The 22,920-nt window shown below is 37.9% G+C and overlaps 1 protein-coding gene across 1 annotated transcript in view; it reads left to right on the forward strand.

Annotated features, from left to right (window-relative positions):
- Positions 1-22,920, forward strand: part of CDH13 (cadherin 13) — a 466,549-nt gene that overhangs the window by 395,428 nt on the left and 48,201 nt on the right. Inside the window, exons 9-10 of the mRNA XM_054389914.1 lie at positions 13,911-14,093; positions 15,452-15,705. Coding sequence (XP_054245889.1) covers positions 13,911-14,093; positions 15,452-15,705 — 437 coding nt within the window. The remainder of the gene's footprint in view (positions 1-13,910; positions 14,094-15,451; positions 15,706-22,920) is intronic.

Genomic DNA, 22,920 nt, shown 5'->3' on the forward strand with positions numbered 1-22,920 from the left:
TCACATTGATCATTTCTTCTTCCCCCCTTTTTGGGGTAATTTTTAAGTATTTGCTAACATGCTTTTCTTACTGCTCTGTTTGTGTGAAGCTCCATGTTACTTCCAAATTTACTATATATGATTTCCTTTATGTTTATTAGATATTTTTTCTTGGTTGCCCCTACAATCAGTTTTGGCCAGCTCCAGGTCTGCTTTTCTTTAACTAAACAATGGTGAGTTGTTTATATCCACGGTTTCCCCAGTGTCATCAGGTCTGTGCTTCACGGCTGTTTTCCCATGACTGCATGTCTCTGTGTGCATCCCAAGTCACCACTTCTCAAAGCACTTTTTTTATCCTACAAGGCCTCTGCTTCTCTGTACTGGAAACTTTGGTGGAACTGTACAAAGATCAACGTGTAAAAATAAGTTATTCAAATACTGTTACAGAAAAATCAAGTAAAGCTGAAGGCAGGTCAAGGAAAGCTCAGGCAGAGCAAGCCTGACAAACCTCCAGACTAAGGTTTGAGTCCTTGCAAACTCAAAGCATGGCCTGTCAATAGCAATGACAGTGCCCTATTACAGAGTGCACAGTTACTGTGTCACTGTTTTCTAGGCTGGAGTTAGAACTTGAAGACTGGGACAGCACTTGGGTCCCACGTGTAGGCAGAAAGATATTTAAGTATTGTAGCTGATGCAGACCTTGTGCAAATATAGTCAGATATCTTGACTGTTGTGGAAGTGAGTGAGTGATGTGCACTGACACATTTTGAGGTGTAATGGAAGTTCTCCATCATCATTAGTCCACTGAAACTGTGATAACCAGCTCTTCTCTGAGTCAGAAGGCAGTCCGTAACTATGGCAGTAGCCTCAGGACTTGTGACATTGTATCTGCATGTCAGCAGACTTGGGATTGTTATACAGGATGCAAAACTAACCAGCAGGAGTCAAACTGAGTTGCTGGACATTTGTATTCATGTGAGAAGTGACATGAAGCTCCCAGGGAGTAGCAAGAGGTCCTTTTTGTATTTCATCTCAGATACAGTACTTGCTTCACGTGACTGAAGTACAGTGCAGTTATCTTTAGTCAGCTCCCCCAAACTCCACCTGAGCACACAGAGGGGTGCTGAGCTGTCTCTGAATGTATGGTGTACCTCAAGTCATCAAAGTTTCTTTGCTTATAAGACAGCTGAAGCGGTACTCAGATAAACAATATTAAAAACCTACCAAAAGTAAAAGAAGAGCTAAAATCTGGCAGTGGCAAAAGGGCAAAAATGGGGAGAACCAAGAGGACATTTCTGAGCCACCACTAGTGTGCAACCAGAAAAACCACAGGAGAGCTATGAAAGCTCTGTGAGAGTGTGTCTGTGAGAAAAGGTTAACACTAGCAGCTCTGCTTCCTCTGGTTTTCCTTTCTCCCTCCGAGCTCATCACTCCTGACTTTATGAGTGAAAATATCACAAGTAATTGAAGTTGCAAAACCCAGCAGAATACTAAATTAGAAATTAAACAAAAATGCTCATCACTTAGAGCAGAGGAATCCTGGGCAAATTTTCTAATGCAGTGTTGCAGCAATTGGAATAATTTTTTTCCCAACTGCTTCACTAACTGAATTGATTGAATTAAATGTGTTCTGTGGTGCTAGCTAACCCCTGACCCCAGTTACTCAGGATAATCAGGAGGGTAATCAGCCTGCTGAGATCTGAGCTCCAAAGGAACAAGAATATTGTAAGGTTCAGGGAGCCTATACTGGCATAAATCAGATGTCATCAGTGTTTGATTATAAATCCTAAAGACCACCAAATTAATATAACATGGCTTAATTCACTAAAATTAGGTATCTACATATTCATCACCAAGATGAATATCTGAAAGTGATTGCTTTTTGGGTAAGTGAAGTCAGATGTCAATGCTTTGGAATGTCCCACAGTTTAGTAATAAATATAATGATCAACATCAGCACAAAAGTAACATTAGCAAGATTTTAAAAGATTTGGTTCTAACCTCAGATGTTTTCCCTCCTGTTGGAGTTTACAGCTCCGTTGAAATTGTTCTTCATGTTTCAGCTCTAATTATGAGCTTACTCAGAAGCAAGACATACTATATGTTTCAAGCTACCTGCCAGCACAGCATTTTTTCTGCCTTCCAAGGGAAGAAAGAGTGGCTACTTATAGTATATCATACTGCTGTGTAAAGAAATAAAGTGGTATTTATTGTCCCTTAAAATGATTTCCCCTAGAACTCGCAAGCTCAGTTGAAAAATCTGTATCTAGAAATGTGTTAGGATCCAATTAATTGTTAGTGTACTTGCTTGCTCTCCTTGGGAAGAGTTCTGTGTGGCAATTTTGATACAGATGTATTAGCACATTTTGGAGAGATTTGCTACAGAGAAGGGGAAGCAGTCTTAAGAGAGAGGAATAGCACAGTTGCTTAATAAACTAACTTTCTTCATATATATATCCTAATTTAATAAGCATTCAACCCCGTAGCAAAGCTTTTTTGGTATAAACCACTAAGAATAACAAATGCTTATTTACCTCACTTGTGTCACCTGTATTTCCTGAGAATTACCTTTATTTGTATTAGAAGTCTGGTCTGCTTTGGAATTGTAGGACTTGAGCTGCTGCTCAAGGATTTCCAAGCATACCACAGCATTAGCTGTGACCAGGATGAAGAAACTGTATGAATTCTGCATGTCCCAGCAACAGTCACCTCTAATGACTACTTGTTCATAGGTCCAATGGACTTTGTGGTCCTACCTGGGCTGGCCATGGTGTACATTTGTGCTAGACATGATGATACTCACCTTCCATGAACTTATACAGTGATGGTCTTCACAGGCACAGTAAACATGGAGTGCCACTGGGACAGGCCACATTTGCTATTCCTGTTCAGGTAGTCTCTGTAGCCCACACAAGATAGGTCTGACAGGCTTGATTCACTCTACATAGACCTCCTGGTGCACATGCACTTTTTTCTAGCCAAAGCACAAGTGAAGTGCCTTGGTCTGCCTAAACCTCTTTCCTAATTCTTGGTCCTCAGACACATAACCTGAACACTGCCACCAAATTTGTATTCACTCACATTCTCCAAATAGCTTAAAGGGAATTCTGTATCAGGATATATAAAAATCCTTAGATCAGTCTTGATCTTCCTTGGATATCCAAATGGATACTTATGAATTTACAGCAAAACTACTCCATGTGAGGCTGCAGCGGTGTTTGTGCCCAAGAAAGTTACGTGTGCAGTGAATGTATGGTTAGGATAACACAAATTCTGGTGAGAAAATGAAAGGGCTCTGAATGTTCCCTTCATGACATTTTAGACATGAAATAAACACACATGAAAGGAATGGTTCATTTTCCTTTATTACAAATATTATTCTTTCAAGAAAAGATGAAATAAACATTGGCAAAGGAGCTAGGCAGTGGAAGATAGAGACCATGGGTATCCTCAAAGCAGAAAGCAATAAATCCATTTAGCATACCTTTGCTTGTTTCCTCACCTTTTCCACATCTTTGTAGTACCAAACCACACATCTGATGCTTTGTGCTTCAGTCACTGTTCAGCACTGTGTGTCTCCATATACCCTTAAATCTCATGCAGTTTCAAAGCAGGTCACCCCAGCTGCAAATGAACTCCTCTCAAAGTGCTGTTTGGGAGGCTCTGATCACTCCATAGATATTAGTCAAATAGTTTGCATTTATTTCTATTATTTTTTTCTTCTTGATCTGTGTTAGCAGAAAGGGAGATGCTAGGATCTTGTTCCCTATCAGGGTAATGAGAACTGTGTGCTTACCTAGATGTCCAAATGTGATGAAGACTTTTCTGCAGTGGAAGGAAAACATGAAAAGAAAGAGACTGTTAATCATGGAAGTTCACCTGTGCCTATGATCTCTAAATGATTCTTCTTGCATCAGAGCTTTTTGATATAGTAATGATATTTATGCTCAATGAATGTTGTGCAAAGAGGAGGTACTCTAGGTAATTTGGGAAAAAAATCATGTCTATATAGCAGAAGAAACTATGTACAGTAGACATCATTCATCATTTTGTTGGCAGAATTGAAATACTTTCTGTGTTCAGATGGATTGAAATATAGAATGTTCAGCCCAAATTCTCCTTTCCTCATTCAGTTTTCCACAGAAAACAAAACGCTGGCTATAGACTTCATTTTTTTTAAATTCAGACAAAATCTGTATCACTGCAGAAAATACTGCATGTAAACTTCTATCTATACCTCCTGCCTCCACTGGAACAGTGTGAAACCTTGCAGAGTTCTTATCTGCTTCCAAAAAAAGAGTTTTCAAACTGGGCTGACTTCAGACAGCTCTCAGCTGGAAGAGTTTGTACATCTAGGGCATCTCATCCCCATCAGCTGGCACAACCTAAAATGCCAGAAATTTGGGGAATTGATGAAGTTCATTGTTAAAATATTCTAGACATACAAGTTGCTTCGAATGGTGCTGCTAGGCAGTGCTCACCGAAGACCATGTGAAGAAGCTTAACCACTGTCAAAACATCTGTTGTTGGAAGCATGGGTCATGATCAGCTGTAAACTGGCACAGTGAATAGCTCTTCTTTGGAAGCAGTATCCTCTCAGGACAGAAAATGCAAGGTTTCTCATATGGTTGCATATGTTTCTTTCTATCAAAGAGCCCAAAGATTCCGTCATGGAGGCAGTCTCATTTACACTGTAATTTCTACCTCTCTGGAAAGACAGGTTAATTTATTAACCTGTTAAGGATACAGTTCAATCTTGGAATCCTAAGCTACCAACATAGGTGTTTGCATGATGTTCTGGAAGGTGTGTAAGGGAAGAGCCCTCTTGTAATCTGCAATTTCTTTAGGCAATGCAATCTTATTTTGAAAAGCTGCTGTATTGTGACTCAGTTCCATTTATCATTTAAGAGTATTTAACCTGCATTTTAAACCTGATCTTGAACTCACTGCATTCCAAAACATTGTGACAGTTGCTGTGAAGTTGGTGTCTATATACAACCTTCATAAGGTAATGTATTATTTCCTTATTTACATGCAGTTGAGAGGTAATAATTATCATACTTTTAAACAGAGAACAAATAACCATTTCAGCAGATTGCCAAAGAATAAATTAATAATATACTTATCACTTAGGTTCTTTAAATTTAGAGTTTATTCAGAAAATAGTGCTCAACTCCAAGTTGTCACTACTGATGCTGAGTCACTGGAGAATATAAAAATTTTAAAACAGCCAACAGTATTACAAAATACATTTAAATTATACTTTGTGCATTAAAAAAAAAAAAAAAAAAGCATCTTCTATTTGGTGTTCATGTGAAGCAGAAGAAACACACAGAAAAGTCACACCCAAGAGCAGGTTACACCATTTCAGGTAATGGTTTCCTAATTTTTCTTTTTTTCTTTTTAATTTTTTAATTTTTCTTTTTCACCATCAAGATATGTATAAACCTTTTGCTCATCAGAATGCATTTCTTGCCATTTTATTTTTTTCATCAAATCCGTGCACAGTTATAACACTTGTCACTTCTAAGGGCATGTTTGTTGTTCATCCCCATCTTACTCATTGCTAAGTCCACACAGAATAGGAAAGTGAACATATTTCTATTAGTAAAAATGTAATAAATTATGAAATTAGGACTTCATGGAACATTCATTCATAACTGTAGTAGAACTTACACAGATGAACAAGATCCCTCTACAGTTTTCTCCAGGAAATATTTGTTATTTGACCTGTTTAGAATGAGCTACTCTCCTTTTTTTAATTTTATCTTATTTTTTAACTGCTCCACTAGTTTTCTTTTTTATAGCACTAAAATAGTGCTTCTTACAGGTATGAAAAGATATCCTGGAAGTTATCTTCCTAAAAAGAAGTCTCCAAATCGCTTCTTTACCTCCTGAGAATTAGCATGACAATAATTTAAAAGTCACCAGTAGCTCTCATCTCCTGAGGCTTTCGGCAGTGCCCAGCTCCCTCCCCATCAGTACCAAGGTTACAATGCATTCATTCATACCTGGGCAGAGACTAAGGCCATTACAGTTAGCTTCTCCTTCATTCCTCTATATCTCTCAAGCTTTCTAGCAAATGAATTGGTCTTTTACATGCATATTACAGTTCATGCCATCAAAACAATCTTTCTTTTGTGATTAAATTCTCTTTTTATCTACCGCTTCAATGTTCAGAGAGGAGTGAATTCATCTGCCCCGTTGTTAGGACTCCCAAATGGTATGGGTAGCAACTTCAACAACTAAAGAGGACCTCTTTTCTGAATCCATTCCAGACAACCACCCAAAAATGTGACAGTCTGGGAACCAGCGGAAGGTATTTGTGGCTTATGGTTCTGACCTGTGGCCCAAATGCATCCCACCTGTAACTGAGACTGGCAGTCAGTGTGCTTTCACACTTTTTCCTATTAGTAGGGAAGTATCTATAATGTCTGCCATATATGCTCAGATGTTAACCATCAGAGAAGTCGATTTGGGTATGACAAAGTCTGTGCTAAAAATTAAAGAGTAACTGTGTAGATTGATGGGAGGAAAAGTCTGTAAAACCTTTTTGCTCCTAAAATGCTGTGGGTGAAAAAGAAAGAAAAATGCAACTAAGTCTATCCTATTTAAAGTTCATTCTATTTAAAGAAGACATCCAGCATCTTAGAAAGAAGATAGGCTTACCACTGCTCTTGATGAGAAGTGCACTGAGGAAGAAATAATATGTAGCTGTGTTGGCTGAATACAGCTCAAGTGGTCTCATAAATGTGAAAAGCAGATTTATCCCCAGTCCCTAGGCAACACTGATGTTGTAACAGGTGAATAGGTGTAGTCTGCTCTTTCAGGCTTGGTCAGATCATTTTCTCTGATGCCACTGTTTTAAACATAAGGTTCGTTCTATCTGGGGGAAAGAATTGTGACAGATAAGAAATAACATCATTATTTCTTTGAGTTTTTGTCAAAAGTACCTTCAGTGGAGTAAATAATATCGTGACTTTTCATTGTCCTCTCTCCACCTGGAGAAAGTACTGGGGTTTTTCCCATGTTATGAACATCATTCAGGAAGTGTCCCTTGTATTTGTGGGTACTTGATTTATTTTAGAAATAATTAATTGCACCTTGCATTTATAGGTGGAAGAATGAGGGGAAAAAATGCAACGACGAATGATTCATTTAAAATTATTCATATATTCTAGAAATAAAGAAATCATGTTTGGCTTCTTTCTGAATCTTCAGAGAAATGTACTATGTTTGATGTATACCCTGGAGGTAACGGGCTTCCAAGCAGGCATTCAATGTATGATTAATAAATACATGTTAGATTTATCTTTATGCCTTCACTTGAGGCCATGAGCTGGGCTGGACTGAATCTAGTGTAAACAAAAGTCTTTAAAACAACTTCCAAAAAGTGGCTATTTTCAAGCATCCTTCACCATCACTTATTTGCTGTCCATGAATGGCTTTTTGGTCTTCTGGAAGACAGAAACGAGAGTCTAAGAGTGCAGCAACAAGTCTGGATGGGGTTTCAGCACTGCTATGGGAAGCAAGCAGAAAAGAAATTACAATTACGAACAAGTTTACATGACTCCTAGCTTTAATTTGTGCTTTGCATCCAGTTTACAGCCTCAAATCATTGCCATGATATGACAATGCATTGTTATATTTACATAGAGTTTCATCCAGATGGCTTCCAGAGTGTTTCATGTTTTGTTCAACTGTTGTACAATTTACATCAATTTAATCCATTACCTCAACACAGCTATTGCTGTAGTGACATACGGCAGCTATTTGTGTCCATTTAGTAAAGACTATGCATGGTTTTAAGAGGAAAAATACCTTCAAAATCTGTAGAAGAAATTAGGGAGAATGTAGAACCAAGTTACAATTTGCCTTGACCACAAGACTGACAATTAAAATGCACACGTGAAGAGTTCAGTACACAGGGCAGTTGGTCAGGTCCTCTGTCAGCCCACCAGGGGCCACCAAAAGCAGACCAGATGAAATAATCATCACTATCGTTTTGTTCAGTGCAGCTATGTTATACTAAGTGTTTCCAACCAGCAATTCACCTGCCCAGTTTGTGAATTCTGATGAGCTCCCAGAGCCAGATCACAAGGTTTGTTGTCAGCTGACAAGCTGGGCTTTGCGTCCCAGGGAATTCCACAAGGAATGTTCATGACTGACATTTGTGAGATACTCCTTCCTGATTGATTGAGAATGCAAACTTTTGTGATCACTGTGAAAATGTGTTTGTCCTTGTAGATGTTCCAGACACAGAGCTGTGGAAAATACATTGTTTCCTTGACAAATACTGGCCACTCAGGTGCACACATACTGAATGACAGTGTCAAAGCCAAAGACACTGACAAAGAGCAAGAAGACTGCTAGAGATTGTATAATCTTGTTTTCATATTTTCAAGAACATAGACAAAATGTGGCTGCAAAAGCAGTGGACTTCTGTGGAGGAGGACAAATACAATAATAAAATTTCCCTAGGGAATCTCTAATAGAGACATGAATTAATATATCCCATTATTTTTTATCTTTTATGATATATAGAAGAGGAAGCAAACATATAATAATAGCACCAAATACCTTCAAAAAGAATATGCCCTGATAAAAGCAAACTGACATGCAGTTTTAATTTGTTTGCTCTTGACTGGGAATCACAGCATGCAGAATCTTAATGACCTATCTGGTAGTGATCACCAACCCCAGACACGTTTATCTTGCGTTGCATTTGCCGCTTGTGGCAGCTCTTTAGTTTGGGGATATCAGTACCCCTCTCGGAGACAGCTTCTCAGTGGCTTCCTGGAGGTATCAAAGTTATTACTATGTGTTCATACTGTTGTTGGACAGTAGACATTCAGATGATTCTTATGCAGTCAACTTCATTTGTTCCTCTGTGCTCTGAGAAGCTACAGAAGTTTTAAATAAGGCTGTCAGATAAGAACCCAGGTTTTATACTGGTTAGATACCATTTCCATTTCACTTGAGGGTAAGATGGGGCTAGTGTCTGGATTCTTGAGTGCTAACACTTCACAAGATGATCTTTTCATATATCTGCTCTGTGGCAGAAATCTGACAAGACTGGTTTATCTTGAGACCGTACAGAGCCATTTTGCTGTTGCAAGAGTTGTCATTGCACTGTCCAACCAGTTCACCATAAAGCTCAGTGTGGAGGAGGATTTGAAGCAGTGTTCTATTGCACTCTGGCTTCTCTAGGGAACAGCTACTAAAATTAAGCTGTGATTCGATTTGTTTCCCCACTTGACTTCTCCCGTTGGCTAGCCTTTGATGCAGGCCTAATTATTCTCAGTAGATACCAGCCATCTTGAATGTCCTGTATTCAGTAAGATAAAATTCCTGCCAGTTTGGAACTTTCATTTTTCATTTTATCTTCTTAATCTTTGCATATAGTTTGGAGCAGGCTTGCAAGATGTAGGGAGGGGAGGAGTGGAGTTGACTGCTGAACTGAGATTCTTCTGCTCAGAGCTATCCGGGGTGCCGTTACATAGGCTGTACTCTCACACAGTTGTTTGAATGGTGCTCATCTCCTAGCCATCCTTTTACTGAGCCCTTTGTTGCAAGACATATAAGCTGCTTGCTTTCACTCTCAGAAACCTCCATGCATAGTGAAACTATCTTTTTGATCTCCCACAAGAATGTCCAGTGGTTAAAATCCACTTCCTATCAGTCCATTATGACAGCAAGTGTTGCTCACTAATTACACTTTCAGGGCTGTTTGTACTTCCCCACAAGCTACCCTGGAACTCCCACAGAAACACTTGGTCTACATTTATCACTATATTTCCCTGATGTCTTTCAGTTCCCTGTTAAAAGTCTAATTTGTCTAGAAAAAACGTGATGACAGAGCATAGACTGCTTACTACAGTCACTTATTGTTTCTTTCTAAGATGCTATCAGTCTCTGTGCATTTTTTTCATAAGCTCTGGATGCAGAAATAGGGGAATCAGACTTTTCCCCCCTATGTTTATAGAACACTAAATATGACAGAATTACTAAAGTATCTAGACTGTAGGCATGATAAACACAATAGATGACAATATGGGTTATCACTCCACAGAGCAAGTTAACCTTGCATATTCAAATGCTCAGTAAGGGTAGCTGAATATAGCCAAATGCAGCTCTGGCCCAGGGTATTTGCCTTCTAAGTTATGATTTTTAATATGAGTCCAGATGATAGCAGTTTAAATAAAGTACTGAATTAATCTATTTTATTCTTAATTTATAGTGGTGCTTAGGGGATCTGCAGCTATTTAAAAAGAGTAAAATCAATTAACTTGTGATCCAATTATATGTGTTAGCCACTATGGGGTTTTATTCTTAGTGCTCTGGATCAGATTCTCCCAGTTAAGCACCGTGCTTTGAGAATGTAAACTTTTCATTTTGAAATACGATGAAACTGTAGTTATTTTCCCTCTATTTCAAAATCTAATTCCTATTTTTGTCTTTATCATAGTTTTAAAATTCCCTTATTAACATTTGTTTTTGAAAGTGACCCAGTATAAATATACCACAGTTTTCTAAGTACGAGGAAGCCTATTCTTTATGAAAAGGTGTCTGGGCAGGCAAGAGGGTTCACTTTCTAGATAATATAGACTATATTTGTCCTTTGCAGTTACAAATCTGTGATATATTACACTTTTCATGTTATAAATTCAGAGTAGCTACGTGTGACAACTTCTGTGATTTGATCATTCTGCTTTTTCATCCATCTTGAACAGATTTTAGTTTAATGTTCCAGACAGCTTCAAAGTACTGGTATTTATATGGTCATTTCTAGAATGCAAAGAAAGCTGGGGCTGAGCATACCCCTACATTTCAAATTATTTGTCTTGGCACGGCCTTCACAGGTAGATGTCATTTCCTTGATCTGTAGTTTTATGGCTCCAGCAAGTCTATATGCCCTTTCTGCACTACTAACTCACTGTAGTTGAAGCTACTGAGAATCCTTCCTAATAATAATCCTTCCTAAATAAGCACTTCATAAAAATATACAAGAAAGACAACCCAAGCTGCAATATCCTTGAATTAGATATCCTTAAACTGGCATTCATTGTTTGTTTTTTTAACTAGCTGGCACTTCATGGCAACCTTTTCCATTATAATTTGGCACTGGTGGGGAAAATATATGTCTTCACCTGTAAGAGAGAGGCAGCGATATGTTTGTTGATGTAAGACAGTGAGTTAACAAAGTTCAATGGCAAATGAGATGGTGATTAACAAAATTTGATGGCATGGTGCACTTGAGTGTTGACTGCATTAAAGGACAGAGTTGAACAACACTGTCAAGAAGAACATCCTGCTGAGTCATGAGGTTTGGAATAGAGCCCTTGGTGTTCTAAACTCCTCAGAGGGGAGTTGGGGTGTAGCTGGATCCAAATTATTCCTAATTCACTTACAAAGTATGTGGCACGATAAGGATTCTCTCAGCTTTGAGCAGTAACCTTGAGAGACATCCCTACTCCAGGGGGAATCCTGGCATGCAGCCTACTACCATGAAGGTGAGCTCAGTGGGCCCTGTACTGTCCACTATTTGTGAAGATAGTTGTCTTCCAGCAATATTTACATATTGACTACAGATGTTTCTTCCAAATTTGGCTTGAGCTGGACATGGACCAACACTGTGGTTTGATGGGTGTATTGCTCAAATTAGCCCTTGGCTATTGCATTTTAATCTGTCTCCCCTGAACCTACATGACCAGGCACATCCATTACAACTGCCACTTGAGCAGGGTTACAGGAAATAAAAGTCAGGTTGGGGAGTGAAGGGAGCCACAGCACAACACATTTATCTGACTGGCTTCATGACTATGGGGCTGAATAAAATAGCCAAATCTTTCAGTATTTTGCCCTAACAGGTCTTACTGTTCCCAAGGTGATCTAAGGAGTATTAAAGACGTAATTGAATCACACTAGTGGATTAAAGAAAAGATTTTTTCAGAAGGATCAATATGAATTAGGAGCAGATGCCCAGTCATATTTAAGGGTTAGATTTTTTAGGCTTTGGTTCCTTGGAAGTTTCGTCACCCTCATACCACTAAATAGAAATTGTTTGGTACTGAACATGTGAGAAAACTTCTGGCACTTATGGTTCTGATGTCTCATTTTCCACATGGTGAAACTGAGACAATAAAAAATAATAGAAAAATATCAACCAGTTTAATCACTTATTTTCAGTCAGAGTAAGAGGTGTCCAAGTGTGCTTTCCAGTGGCAGCACTTTGCTGTGCAGGAAGGACTGATTCTATGATTCTATGACTACAATCTTGGTAATCATTCCTCTATTATTTTCAAGATTCTTAATAGAGCTTTTCTTTTGATTTGTTTAAAAGCAAGTGAAAATATTCTTATATTATTCATTTAGAGTTAATTAAACTGCAAATGAGCTTAATGATCTGTCTGAAACAAAGCTCAATCACAACCTGTTACATATTAACTATCAAAATCAAAAGAACCTTTAATTATACCAGGGAAGCTAGAAATAACCAATCTTTAATGTCATACTTCTATAAAATCAAGTTGAGGCTGGAAAGCTTGAACTGAATGCATATACACATATTATAAAGCTAAACTGAAAAAGGGTTTGGAAAGTAAAATCTGTTTGAAGAAATGAAATAAAAGATAACTGAGAACAGGAGCATAGTTGTCTCCTCTATATTTTACTACGAGGAAATTCATTTTACCTACTATTTGTCCAGAGTGTGAAATTTAATATATTAACACAATGTCTTTTTCTAAGTTCAATATTCTCATAAAATATTTTGCAGTGGTATATCTTCATATGGTCTATAAGAAAAAGACATATAGTATACTTAGGTCATGAAGCCACTTGAGTGATTTTTGCCATCGAGTGATATATTGTCACTGACGACGTAGCTTTTAAGCAGTGCACGTACAGAAAAGCCCATTTGTGTCATTAAAGTTTGTAATTTTGGACTTTTGAAGGCTTAATCCATAGAAATGCTAAGATTTGTTAATGATCTATAATAGTACTGCTGATGTGCAGCACTTTTCAGGATTAGGTATGTTATCATTCTGGTTTATCTACCCATAAATCAGGTATTATCTTATCACTCTTCTATACAGTGCTTTTAGTATGTCAGCCTCAAGTATTTGAAAGGTGAGCAGTATTATTAAGTTTGACCCTTACAAGCTTTTCCAGTGTCTTGCTTAATGTTTTTCCTACATAAATAAGAATGATGTTGTACACTGTTTGTCTGGATAGTAAATTAGAATGTTCTCATAGGGCTTGGCTAGCTTAACAGCTCAGCAGTGCAACAGACTTCACAAGGTCATAAAAAATTCTTTTACTGAAAGAAGAAAGTAACATTGACTTATAGTTATGCAGACAAAGTGATAGCACAGGGCCAATTATTTTGAGTCTCTTAAACTCTCCAAAAAAATGGGTATGGGAACATTTTGTGATAAATGTTTTATGTATGGATGAAAGTGTAGTGAAAACTTAATATGGATTCTGAAAACAATAGTCTGAAATACAAGACTGGATTGTTTGCAAATAATTACGTTCAAGGGCAAGAATGGGCTACATTAGTTATCTTCCTTTTCTGCACAGCTGAGAGCATAGTTCCTTCTCTGATAACATGTGCACTTATGTATCACTGTATGCATTATCAGGATTCACTTTCCAGCAATATGAAATGAACTGTCTTCTTGTGATCAAAATCTTCCAAAGCTTGATTTCCATCACATTGCTGCTTATCTGCCATCTATTAAGTGGAGAGCAGCTGTAATATGCTACCTTACATTTTGTGAGTCAGAATGTGTTATTTAGAGTCTATAGCATTGATTCAGTCAGGGATTGCATCTTTCTCCTGTTGTGGTAAATAATTAATGCTGGCTTGGAAGTTTCATGTGTCATTAATTGAAAATAGTAACCAATTCCTTTGTGTTTTTTCCTAGTTTCAAGCCACAGTAAAGGAGGGAGTCACAGGTGTAATAGTAAACTTAACTGTTGGTGACCGAGATGACCCAGCAACTGGAGCATGGAGAGCTGTCTACACCATTATTAATGGAAATCCAGGGCAGAGTTTTGAAATCCATACCAATCCCCAGACTAATGAGGGAATGCTCTCTGTTGTCAAAGTAAGAATAATTTGCTGTTGTACTGTACTATCACTGTAAGGCCCACTCATTGGATTTACTGCATAAGAGAAGGCACAGCAAATAGAACTTATTCTAAAACGTATAATTTGCATCCAGCCCTTGTCCAAACACTATGTATAACACTTCCTTCTTCACTTATTTCTTTCATAAGGACCTGTCTGTTGCTAACTATATTGCCACTGGGCTTAATTAACAGCTAATTTTCCAGTAAGTATCACAATTACAGAATCACAGAAGGATAGGGGTTGGAAGGGACCTCTGGGCATCATCTAGTCCAGCCTCCCTGCCAGAGCAGGTTCACCTAGAGCAGGTTGCACAGGATAGTGTCCAGGAAAGTTTAGAATCGCTCCAGATATGGGAACTCCACAATCTTGCTGGACAGCCTGTTCCAGTGCTCCACCACCCTCAAGGAAATTCCTCCTCAATTTTAGATGGAACTTCCTTCTTTCAAGTTTGTGCCCATTACCTCTTGTCCTGTCATGGTGCACCAGTGAAAAAAGACTGGCCCCATCCTCTTGACATCCATCCTTTAAATATTTATAATCATTGACAAGTTCCCCATCAGACTTTTTTAGACTAAAAAGCCCCAAGTCCCTCAGCCTTTCTTCATTAGAGAGGTGTTCTAGTCCCCTAATTAATAGTGAGACTTTACAACAAAGGGTTTTTTTCTGTGACTGAGGGTAAGATTAGAATTCAAGGGCCACATTTTGTTCTCGGAGAACACAGCTGCAGATACCCAGGAAGTAATGGACTGGTCTGGAGGGCTGTCTTTGGTCCTACATTTCTAATGTCTTTGCATGAAGATGATCCTATATCTCACATCTTAAAAAAAAAAAAAAAAAAAAGCCCTGTTTGCAGTCTGTACCAGAATTTTCTCTGTTTGACTTCAGAAAAGACATTTTCAACTTTAAAGACAAATGGCATTTATTTCCGTTTTGGTGATTTTGATTTCAAGGTAGAAGTTGAGAAAACATCCTTATGTTACTTATTGTATCTACCAAGTATGACTGCTTTGTTTGCTAAATGCATATTACACCACAAATAAGCATGTATATGTAATAATTAAATTATAGGTATGAGCTATGGCAAAGAATTCTATGCTCTCGAATAGAGGGAGATTTCCATCTCTCATTATGTCCATTACATCATTCTTTTCAATGCACTTTGTAATGACCACTGTGTCTGATGTTAAACTCTGACCAAGTATCAGATGCAGTCAATGCTGGTTTCCCTTTCTGGATAATTCCATCTTCTGCAAGTCTGCCATGGGGTACAAGGGAAAAATGTGAAATATTGTCTTTGCACTTTGCAATCTGATTGTGTGATATGTTTTACAGCCTTTAGACTACGAGATTTCAGCATTTCACACGCTGCTGATCAAAGTGGAAAATGAAGACCCACTGATTCCAGACATAGCGTATGGCCCCAGTTCCACAGCAACTGTGCAGATCACTGTTGAAGATGTGAATGAAGGCCCAGTTTTCCACCCAAACCCGATGACAGTGACAAAACAGGAGAACATCCCTATTGGCAGCGTTGTGTTAACAGTAAACGCCACTGATCCAGATACTTTGCAACACCAGACTATCAGGTGAGAGCAGTACCTTCTCATTTTCATTCATCAGAAAGTGAGCATGTCTTGTGCCTGAGGATTTGCTTGCCAGTATAGAATTAAACTCAAGTTGTCTGGGGTCTACATAATAAGAAGAGACAGTTTTGGGGTTTTTTCCTGCAATGAAGAGATTCAGTATGATAAAAATAAAGAACTGCATCAGACAGAGAGTGGTAGTTTTCCAGACTATGAGATTACTGCAGTAAAACAACTGGGTCCCATGAGCAATAAGACAGAATTTTGCATAGTGTTTCAAAATGATTTTTAACCTGCCTGCTTATTCTTTTTCCTTCACAAGAGCCAGAGAAAACATGTAAAATTGGCAATGTGTATAGAAATAATTTATCTGGTTTACATATAGTTTAAGTCAGTTTATGGTCATTTATAATGTCTCTCAGTGAAGTAATAACCATTTATCTATGTGCAAGGGCTGAAAAAATGTTTCCCAGTGAAACACTGAAGCTGCAGTAAGCTAAGACTTGGTCTTGTCCTGAGAAATGAAAGTAAATCATTATTTCTGTGCTATGACAATATAAATCCACATGTGCCATGTCACAATGAGCAAAAGTAGGCATTAAGTGGTGCCATTATCTTATATTTGGATATACCTGGTCTCCTCCTCTGTTTTAAGATTTGTTGACAAATGAAAGATTGTCCACTTTCTCTCTAATATTAAATTGGCTTTCCAGGCAGTTTTTCTCAGCATTTGAGAATTGCAGGTTAGGCACTACAACTAAAATCTACATCTGTGGATTTTGTTCTTAGGAGTCTAATTTCCCCTAGATATTTCTCCTGTATATAAAGGGACATAAACATCTCTGTGAGAATGACTTCAAAGCTTTACCTAAATAATGTGCACTGTCAATAGATGTAGATTTCTCTACTATCACACGGTTGTTTAGCAGTTATTGGGAACTTCTTAAACCAGGGTTGACTTATGTGCTGTTCTACACCAAAAAAAGAAAGCTACTGATCATGAAGATGTTCTCTGTCAGTAACAAGTGTTGGTTAGCATGCCATTGCAAAAGGACAGCCCTGACAGCCTTGGACTCAAATGACGACAAGGGTGAATTTAAGCAGGTGACTGCATAAATTAGAAGAAAATAATGCAAATACAATGTAAATCTGGGAAATGGTGGAAGGATTCAGGAAAGGCTACTTTGACTACTTGTGTGTCCTTTTGCTAAAATAACAGAAATCATAAAAATGTTTTGAAAAGATCCTTTTAACTCTAACAGTTGTTACTGAAACACATAGCGACTAGCAGTGCAAAAGGAAGATTGCACTATATGAGAACAGCATCTGCAATTAAGGACAGTGTAAAACTGTATGTATAAAGGCCAGAGTTCCTCACTAGTTTGGGTCTGACCAAAATATTTTCTCATAAGACCCTGCAGGCAGGTGTGTGTTTAGAGTCTGGGCTTAGGTCCAGGAACTTTACAGAGAATGTAGACCAAACTGTGTTTCTCAGGCTATGCTGCCATAAATTATATCATCAGAATGCTTACTATGAATATAGTGATAAAAGAAAAGCCAAGCAGGCACAATAGAGGGTTATTAAATGAGATATTACACTAGATATCGATGACCAAGAACAAGCAGCAGTTTCTGTCTGAAGAAGCAACGAATACCAGATTTATATTGTGTGCAATGTGAACAATGTAAGTCACCCCCAACATAGTATATATATATATCAGTTTACAATGTGCAGATGGATACAAACAAACGGTTAGGGAATTAGTATTGTTACTTCCCCCCCTCCCCTCCCCCCCAAGCCTACAGCAACTGAAACATGTCTAACTGAAAGGATATTTTTAGGCAGTTTTCTATATAAGACTTGTAGGAGGGGCTGAAATTTTATGAAATTCGTAATCAGGACGTTTAGTCATTCTACTAGATATAACATCATAAATATATTTCAAGTACTATGGATAGTGTATAGAAACCATTTGTGCCATTGTCCACATCTACACTGAATTTATTCTTTGAGCATTGCGTATCTGAATCAGATTCAGATTATGTATGTCTCTGAAAAACGTGGCTTAGTTTGTAGAAATTCCTAAAGACAGCTGTACTTTTGAAGCAATTTTCTTTCTTGTTCTTCATCTCAAAGTGTTTTTGCAGACAGAGAAAGAATTTCATGTAAGAGCTCAAACAAGCTGGTAAAAATGTATTACAATGAAAAAAATATGACTCCAACTATTTGTGCTACTCAGAAGCATGTACCTTGAGCTCTAGCTATTTGTCTGCACACGATTTCGTGGTGTCAGCTCTTCTCTGATTCACTGACGTTAACATTTCAAAAAGACTCAAGGGAGAGCTAGAAACATCATCCTGAAAACAAGAACTGCATGCTCATTTTGACCAGCTAAATAACGTAGGCATTAAGTTTAAACTTATTCTAAATTATACCTGCTTAAAACACTGACTTTCTTAACTATACCCAGATCTATGATTTCCTTTGAAAAGTCTGCAATGAGTATAGTGAGCTTTGGACTATGGATGTTGTAGAAAGGAGCATGGAAACAGTTTTCCCTGAACATTTATTTAACCTTTAGGTAGAAAACAATACTTGTTCCACTGTGGTCACTCATATAGAAAAAGAACCTGTTCCAGTTGGATCACATTTCTTAGAGTCATTAGCCTATTTCAATTTTAAGTGTTTAATTCCCTCTACAGTTATGAGCTTTTTTAGAATTAGAAATGAAGGAAATCCGGCAGGCCCCATTTTAATTATAACCCAACAATTTATTAATAGAACAGTAATGAAGTTTCTGAAATTTGATTTCTTAATCAGGGATCATTGTTATTTTTGTGCCAGATTTAAGAGTTTAATTTTGGATGCTTCTTTCCAACCTCTGAAATTTTAATCAGAAGTTTCAAGTGTACATGTCAATGAGAAGTTAAAGGCCAAATTTAATAACTTTTTCTATCTTGGGAAATTAAAAGAAGAATCTCACTCTCTGAAATCCATTATTAAGAGTAGATCTTAATTAAACAGAGTTACAGTCCTCAATATTTGTCTCCATGAAGGGATTGGTTTCAGTATTTTTCCCGGTTTTGGATTCAACAAGTCCATGATATTCAGTAGTTAGACTTTTAACTATGTGTAAATCAGTTGTTTACTGCAGTGTATTTATAATTTTTAATTAAAGCAACATTGTTTCATGGTTTATCATGGTAATATATTTTTATTACCTACTGTGCTCTTGGATTTTAAATTATTTATGTAGATATATTACTGCAGTATTAATTCTCTGTAAGCATTGTGCCTCAGTGTTTCAGAAATATCTTCACAAGAAAAGTTTTTATAGCTCTAAAGCATATCTAATTCATTAAGTAGAATTAAAACGCAGTATTTGAATCTGTAGAACTTAGAAATAGAACTCAAACTGCAGTAAGTTTCATGGGAATAAACAAGAATTGCCAAAAATATCTGAAGTGTTATATGTAAATAAGAGAGATGTGTGTGCCTGTGTTGTTTTTTGTTTTGTTTTGTTTTCTCTGCACCTGAATCCAGCTGACCCCACACAGTATAAGTGGCTTCTGGAAGCATAAGTACATTTCTTAGTGGGGGAGTCTCAGCTGTAGAAATCTAAAAGCCAGGAAGTTTTGCTTGGACGTTGACATCCTTTTATTTTAGTCTGGTGTCCTTATATCACCATATCATTAATTTAGTGGAATTATACAAATATGAAACCAGTAAATTTGTTTGAGATTAAACATTTCAGACTGGAATAGCCTGTGATAGACCTAGGCTATAGTTTCCCAGCTGCCTGGTAACCCACAGCCTAGATGTTCAATGGCTATAGCACTGCCCGGGGACTGGCTGTGTGCTTGACAGCTCTGCTAGTCTGGAAACAGGAGCAAAGTCATGTTGATTATTGTCAGCATTTCCAAATATATTAAAGAGGCTTTATTCTTTAATATCAGACCATGGGAAGGATAAGGTTGAACCTAGGAGACACTGAATTACAAGTGATTGTGTTTGTTCATTTGGCATTTCACCAAGAGGCACTGGACAGTGAACTGGCCATTGACTTTGGGACTGGGAACTTTTACTGCTAGGCCATATTTTGATGTAGGTTATATCAACTGCCTATGGAGTTGCTGGAATTCAGTGGAGATGTTCCAAGCCCTTAGCAGTGGCAACCATGATCTGCATACTCTGTCAAAAACATGACTGCCAAAAATTGTGTAAAAGAGTGATCACAGAATCATAGAATGGTCTGGGTTGGAAGGGACCTCCAAAGGTCATCTAGTCCAACCTCCTAAGCAGAGGCATCCTCAGCTAGATCAGGTTGCCCAGAGCCCTGTCAAAACTTGCCCTGAATATCTCCAGGGATGGCACCCCAACCACTTCCCTGGGCAACCTGTTCCAGTATTCCACTACCCTCATGGTAAAGAACTTGATGAAATTATACTGAGGTGAATTTTGTGGTTCAGTTTGTTTCTTCCAAATCTTAAATACTTGAGAAAACAAAAGAGAACTCACTGGAAAAAATAAAATAAAATGCAAGTTTACTTCTGTAACTTTTCTTTTCTGCCAGTCACCAACCTTACATGTAGTCAATATGTAAGCCATGAATTACAACAATTCAAAAAGCCTTTTTGTTTTCTTCTGCCAGGAATTTTTCAGAGGTCCTGAACCTCCTCTGAAAAAAGATGAGCCTTCAAATCACATTCCTAACAAACACTTAGGGGATCAATTTTGCATACTTTTTTTGTTGAACACTAGGCCTTTTAAAAGCACTTTTGTTGCAGGTGGAGGTCAATAAACTGTCTTTCTGGGACATGCTGCAGTCACTTACGGAAGTACTATATAATGAGAGAAGGATAGAAAGTCATAAAAAGTGAATGCTTATGAATTAACACACTTAGTCATTGTTAAATATGTCTCCTAGAGACTGAAGGACTTGTCTTCGATTCTGAACACCAGGAGATTTGTTTTCCTTGTGCAGAGAGAGGAATAGTGTTATTGTTATAAATGAATGGCTGAGCCATGCTCTTTGCATGCAGCGCTGGACTTTTTCGCTCTAAGTTACACCCAAGAGCATCTCAAGTTGGCTCTGCAGTTTTATTTATGGCCTGCCTGAATCCAGCCCCTGGGAATTTGTAGTTCAACTCTAGATCTGAAGTTGCTGTATACTGGACAGTGCATGTTGTTTTTCTTTTCCTTTCTCTCTCTTAAGTTAGAATGAAGGACAGGGAGAGGGGCAATCTGCCCAAAGCAAAACGTTCTTCCTCTTCCGTCTTTCCTACAAAACTTTGAAACGCAGAAATACTAACCCTAGAGAGCTGGATGTACTGAGGTAACCAGCAAGGAATGCTGGAAAGGTTTAATCACTTCTGAAAGGAAGGACTTGGCCAGTTCCCTCATGTCACTGGTAATTGCAGATAGTCACCTGCTAGCTCTACAGTATTCTACACAACAGTCTACTTACTGAAACAAATTCTTGAATGTGTTAATACTATCTGTGTAGGTAACTACTGAGAGATACATTTGTTACTATCAAAATATTAACATCTGAAGGGAAAAAATAATGAAAAAGGTCATTGTCTGTTGGGAAATTTTTCTGGTCATTGTTCGACCAAACTGATTTCCACTTTTTGTTTACTGAACAAAGTAAACACACCCTTCTTTCCCCAAACAGCAAACTTTCTAGCCTTACAGAAAGTTGAGAAAGATGCTAAATAATTTCTGGAGTGGTACTGTACCTCCTTTATTCTCCTCTTATACTTATGATCACACTGATGTAAGGATGATAATGGCTAAGTGTAAAATCTGGCCCCATTTTTCCTGTTCAGAAGATGATTTGTAGCTGGCCAGTACTGCACGGTTGTATCACTGAGTCTGAATTAATGTGGAGGAAACAGCTGGTTAAAAAAAAAAAAAAAAGGTCTCTGGTGGCAACTACTGAGATGAGACTGAAGAAAGTAAATGACTGGAGTAACATCCCAGTGCTGAGAGAATGGAACCGTCTGCCAAATCTGGAAGCCAGGTCCTATAAAAGCTGTAGACAGCATCTAACTTTGACCATTCAAGAAAACCACTTTCAACTCTGTCAGCTTCAGTATCAGAGCTACACTATTACTCCTCAGAGTAGTGAACAGATGTTGACAGTTTTCTTCCCAAAGTCTGTTATTCAATCCTTTTATTACGCAGAGGCATTCCCTGGCTTGCTGGATTTACAACCAACCTGTCACCACCTCTCTTTTGGTACCTTGGAGAATCCCTGGGAGTCCTTGATTTCTCACTTGTTTCTCACATTTCTCCTTGGGGTGAACACCTCTAAGTCTCCCTCATTGCTTCTTTTTGTCCTCTTCTTACTGATACTCTCTGTCTGTGATGTTGAACTTCTTGTCTCCTTGTCTCCTTTTGTATATCTTGATTTTTAGTGCTTAAGAACAATCCCATCCCACCAGTTGGTGCTAAACTTTTGCCTTGCAGGGAGGTGGGGCGACTCCCATTCTTTCTTTATCTTATCTGTGGCAATATCTTATCTTACTGCTTGTTTCTTCCCAGTAGTTGCCAAGATTTGGGAGAAAGATTAGTGTATGTAAACAGGTTGCTATAGTACCTATGTTTTCTCTACCCTCTTCTCAGAGCAGAGAGCAAATTTTCACCTAGACTGAATGAAGTGTTTCTTTCCTAAGGAAAAAAAAAAAAAAAAAAGATTAATGCCTCTCTCTTTGATTAGTCCCTGAAATAGCAAAAGTGTCTGAATTAAATTATTAAAGACTACCTAAAGCAGAAGTCCCAGGAATTCTCAATCCAGTGATTCATAATTTTGCAGGGAGCCCAGTAACCTGAAGACACATTTTATCACTCCTGACAATACTTGTCAGAAGATCATATTCCTAAAATTTCCCATCTTCTCTAGTCTGCTGGCAGAAGTCATACTTAATATGCTGATATTAAAACTATAGAAGATAGAATGGAGAATCTGTGTATCCATGTAATCAAATAAACCACAGAAACCAATTTTAACTTTCCTTCATATTACCTTAAGAATCCCAAATTCTTGATTAATAAGGATGAATATAACATTTAAGGGGAGTTTAATTATACCTTCTGCCTTTATCCTTCATAACAATATTATGCCGCATTACGATTTCAACCATGTCAGCACCCAGAATGAATGGCTGTGAACTGTGAAATTATAGGGTACATTTTTCATGTCACTGATTAAA

The sequence above is a fragment of the Indicator indicator genome, chromosome 19 (genome assembly GCF_027791375.1).
Source record: "Indicator indicator isolate 239-I01 chromosome 19, UM_Iind_1.1, whole genome shotgun sequence".
Classification (NCBI taxonomy): domain Eukaryota; kingdom Metazoa; phylum Chordata; class Aves; order Piciformes; family Indicatoridae; genus Indicator; species Indicator indicator.